Consider the following 5,052-nt stretch of genomic DNA (forward strand, 5'->3'; position numbering starts at 1 on the left):
CAATGCAATATGTCTTTTGATATCTTGACTGCTACTAGAGAGTGTACTGTAGATCCAGGTAAAATGAAGTTGTTAACAACTTCAATTCTTTCACCATCTATCATGATGTTGCCTATTTCCTCAATAGTGAGCATTTTTATTTTCTCGATGAGGAAAAATAATCTCTATTTTATACAGTATGAAATACAGCATCAAGTCAAGTCATGTGTTCTCAAGTTGAAATTAACAGCTGAGCCTTTAATGGGGTTTGATATGCTGTAGGTCATGCAGAAGATTTCCCATTTTTTTTGCATGAGGGTATGTGGTTGTTAGTACCATCAGGTGGAGTAGAACTCGTAGTGATCCTGTGACCAATGAATAAATATTATCCTATCCTGTGCCATCCTCACCAATCCGGATATTCTTGAGCCTATTATTATAATTTCTAGGCAAATCCACCTCCCTGAGGTTCTTACTCTTTTTCACTGACTCTTTTGGTCTAGGTTTCGTTTTTTCATGAGCACAATTAAGTACTCTGGGATTCCCACTCTTCTCAATGTTAGTCATAATTGGTTGTGATCCACAAAGTATAGAAAAACAGTATACAGTAAAGAAAGGTGGGACATGATGACTTTATAGTGGAAAAGTCTATTAAAGAAGTGATCTGGATCTATTTATTGGACTTTTGTTTTTCAAAGACCTCTTTAAAATGCTAATGAGAATTAAGATATGCCTGATCCAGGCCATGGTATTTGAAATTGCTTCTTATGCATCTGAAAGTTGATATATGAGTAAAGACTGCCAAAGAAGAATTGCTGCCATTGAAATGTAATATTGAAGAATATTGAATATATCAAGGGCCACAAAAAGAACAAACAAATCTGTCTTGGAGAAGATGCAACTAGAGTGCTCCTTAGAAGCCAAAATCACAAAACTTCATCTCACCTGTTTTTGTATGCAGTTGGCAGGGGCCAAGTCTTTGGGGGAAAAAAGACATTATTTGGGGGAAAATAGAGGGTAATTGAAATGAAGAAGAGCCCCAAGAAGATCGATTAACATGGTAACTGTAACAATGGGCTCAAACATAGAAGTCACAAGGATGGAGCAACCCCTAAGTTTCTGATCTGTTGTTTGTAGGCTTCCTATGAGTCATAGTTGACTAGAAGGCACTTAACAGAAACAATTTTTGTCTCTTTTTTAAAAATTCTTATGTTCTTTTTTTAAAATCATTATTTCTGTGAATGTGTACAGAGACATTGAGTTTTGTAAATAGAACTGCACTTTACCTCTGTTACCATCTCAAAAACTTATATCTCAGTTAAAAAAAAAAAAAGATCGAGAGAAACAAACAGGGAAAAATCCCCTCAAGCTCACTGTTGCTAAATCAGAATCAACTAAAAGCTGCTAACTACACTGAGTTTATGAGGCAGTAAATCACCTGAGAGGAAACTGTTCATCTTCCTTCTAAGAAGAAACCTTGGTTTCAAATTGTCAGAGAAAGCATGGTCTTTGGAGTGACAGCACAACTCTCTATGGACTATACTACCAGAATAAAAACATTAGACAACTCTCAGTAGAGGAAAATTTTAATAAAATACTTAACCAACACTCCTTCAAAATTTCCAGGTCAAAAACCAAGGAAAGTCTGTAAATCATCACATCTAAAAGGAGGCGTGATGCACAATATAATACAGTATCCACAAAAGGAAAAATGAAACTAGATAAAAACTGAGGATATAAAAATAAAGAATGAATTTTAGTTAATAGTAATGTATCAATATTGACTTATCTACAGCATATTAGATTTCATGATTGCCTGATTCAAAATGTCCCATGTGGGATTGTAAAATGGTACAACCACTCTGAGAGGCAGCTTGGCATTTCCTGGGGGAAAAAACCCTGAACATAGAGATTCTATATGACCCAGCTTTTCCATTGCTAGGAATATATCCCAAATAAAACAGAACTGAGACACAAACAGATTTGTACACTAATGTTGATAGCAGCATTAGTCTCAATAGTAAGAACATGGAAATAGCTCAAATGTCATCACCAAATGACTAAACTGAGAATGAACTAAATGTGGTATGTTCATATGTTGCAATATAATGCAGTACTCAGGAGCAATGGTTTTGAAAAATACTATATAACTTGGGAAAGACTAGAGATAATTATGCTAAGTGAACTAATTCACGTGCGTGAGACCAAACACTGTGTAAGACCATTTAAAAAAAAAACTATTAAAAGCAGAGGGATAACCAGTAAGATGTGTATAGATATCCAAAGAGGGAAAGGCAGGAGACAGGGAAGCTGATAGTGAAGAGGGAGAAAATCATAAGATCAGAGAGTTTGGTGAGTAAAGAGGGGGCAAAACCCACAAAATTATGTACAATGTAAACAAATTACTGTATGCAAATCAATTTTTTAAAAGTCCCATACCAAATCGTCTCAATTCACCAATGCCTAGTATATCAATATTTATGCATTCTGTTTCTTCCTTAACAATGTTCAATTTTTCTACATTCATATTTCTAACATTGTACGATCCAATTATTAGTGTCTGCTTACAACCATCCCTCCTTCCTTTTGTTTCCCAATACACGGTCTCAGTCTCTGGTGCCATATTTTCTAGTCTAATCTAAGTGTGCTCTATTGTATATAGGGATTTTGAAGACCACTTATTTCAGAAGTGGATGGCTTATTGTTCTTCCTAGTCTGTTTTAATTTGTATGATCTAGTTTAGAACAATACCTAAGCATTTTACCTTTGAGTTGTAATGCTGGAGAAGAGTATTGAAAATACCATGCACTGCCAAGAGAACAAACAGGTTTGTTACAGAGAGGGTGAAACCAAGTTGCTCCTTGCAGGCAAGGATTATGAAACCTTGTCTCACATACTTTGGGCATGTTGCCAGGAGGTATCAGTCTTGGAGAAGGACATCATACTTGGAAGGATGGAGGGACCATGCAGGAGAGGAAGGCCCTGGATAAGATGGATTGACATAATAACTGGGTTAATAGGGGTAAGTGTGTTGGATAAAGTGAGACTGACTCAGGATAGGGCAGGGTTCAAAGCTATTGTGCATAAAGTTGCTGGCGACTCTATGGCACATAACAAGAAGAAGAACAAAAATCTTTCTAAAGCAAAACAAAGTTTTAAAAATTCTATTTAATAAATGTAACATTTAAAAACATCCCAGAACTTGTAACTAGAAGGATTTATGTGTTAAAAAATGAATGTGTATACGTGGTGGGGGGGAGGAAACCAACCAGAAAAGAACTTTTAAATAACTCAGTAAAAGACTCAAGCCAGATGAAGTTTCTCTGATCCTCTATCAAAGCCAACAATAAGATCCTGCTTGAGAAAAAACAGTTCACTCATGGGGCATCTCAGGCTAAAAGAGGGTTACCAAGGTCATCTGGGATGATGCATCAGCAATTTACAGACCTCAAATTTTGTGATCAAGCATTCTGCTTACTCTTGCTTTGTGACACTGAAGAGGTGACATATATTTCTGTCCAAACATATACCACCTGGGATTTTAGATCCATTAAGCATTTCTAAATGATCTGTAATGGATAACCTCCACAGTTCTATTAGCAGAGGCAAATATTTGACTTCATGAAGGAGTAATGTCCTGTTGATCTCAACCAAAAGAACCCCGCTGGTGATGTTCCACAGAAGGTCTGAGCTGACATTTAACATCACTATTTCAAATAAAGAGGAGGGCTTTCTTCTTTCTCAGAGGGCCTTGTGGAGTATTCCAACTATCCATATCAATGTAACAAACTCCTCCAAAAATAGTTGTTTAAGGGGGGGGGAATAACAATCCTGTGATTAGGAATTAGACAAGGATTTGACTGTGTAGTTATTCCCTGATTGATATGACATTGGACGGCATAACAGGAACTACATTCACATTCAAAAAGGTTTCTTCACCTCCAGAACTAACATCTTGATATTCTTCAGCCTCTTCCTCTTTGAACATGGTATCTAGTCTTCTAGGAACTCTCCATGTGGCTTGATCTTCTCATAGCCTGGTGGTTTGGAGGTAAACACATTTCTACATGCCTATCTGTTGAGTTTGCTTAGAGAGAGCAACTTTAGATTATTCCAAAACACAGGAATTAGGAGTTGTCAGTGTAGATGATGTTTGTCTGGATCTGTCTCTTGCTTCAACAGTGTTTGGACGGAACAGACCCGGCGACTTCCCCCCTTCCAACCTCCGACTACCCTCCAACGTCACCTCCAGGCGTAACCTCGGGACCATCTCAACCATCTCCTATTTTCGGGACCAGCTAACACCTTTTTTTTGTTAGCCCCAAAACCTCGACCAACTATGAGCTCTCAGATCCGTCAAAATTATTCCGCCGAAGCAGAAGCTGGCGTCAACCGTCTGGTCAACCTGCACCTGCGGGCCTCTTACACCTACCTCTCTCTGGGTTTTTATTTTGACCGCGATGATGTGGCCTTGGAAGGCGTGGGGCACTTCTTCCGCGAGTTGGCGAGTGAGAAGCGCGAGGGTGCCGAGCGGCTCTTGAAGCTGCAAAACCAGCGCGGCGGGCGAGTCCTCTTGCAAGATATCCAGAAGCCATCCCAGGATGAGTGGGGTAAAACCCTGGACGCTATGCAGGCAGCGCTGGCCTTGGAGAAGAACCTAAACCAGGCCCTTCTGGATCTGCACGCCGTGGGTTCCGCCCACACTGACCCCCATCTCTGTGATTTTCTGGAGAACCACTTCCTAGATGAGGAAGTGAAACTGCTGAAGAAGATGGGTGACCATCTGACCAACATTAGAAGACTGGGCGGCCCCCAGGCTGGGCTGGGCGAGTATCTCTTTGAGCGTCTCACCCTCAAGCACGACTAGGAGTCTGCGGGGACTTGCAGGGGGAAACCTCTGTGTCCCCCTGCCAACAGCAGCAAGCTTCTCTATCCCACCCTGATGTAGAATCTTATCCACCCAGAAGCCCTTCGCCCAAGCCTTGGACCAAATGAAACAATAAAGATTTTTGAAAAAAAAAAAAAGAAAGAAATACTGCGTATCACAGATGTTCTCCATAAAAATATGTCAAA

General features: G+C 39.6%; 1 protein-coding gene across 1 annotated transcript; it reads left to right on the forward strand.

The window, feature by feature from the left end:
- Positions 1–4,318: 4,318 nt before the first annotated feature.
- LOC102874433 (ferritin light chain-like) lies at positions 4,319–4,846 on the forward strand. The gene has a single exon (XM_006902084.1). It carries the CDS (start codon positions 4,319–4,321, stop codon positions 4,844–4,846), a length of 528 nt encoding a protein of 175 aa, XP_006902146.1.
- Positions 4,847–5,052: the final 206 nt, after the last annotated feature.

Source organism: Elephantulus edwardii, unplaced genomic scaffold, assembly GCF_000299155.1.
Source record: "Elephantulus edwardii isolate Elephantulus edwardi_28Jun2011 unplaced genomic scaffold, EleEdw1.0 scaffold00366, whole genome shotgun sequence".
Classification (NCBI taxonomy): domain Eukaryota; kingdom Metazoa; phylum Chordata; class Mammalia; order Macroscelidea; family Macroscelididae; genus Elephantulus; species Elephantulus edwardii.

Excerpts from the sequence above, each read along its gene's own strand:
- LOC102874433 (XM_006902084.1), top strand. The coding sequence starts at position 4,319 with ATGAGCTCTCAGATCCGTCAAAATTATTCCGCCGAAGCAGAAGCTGGC.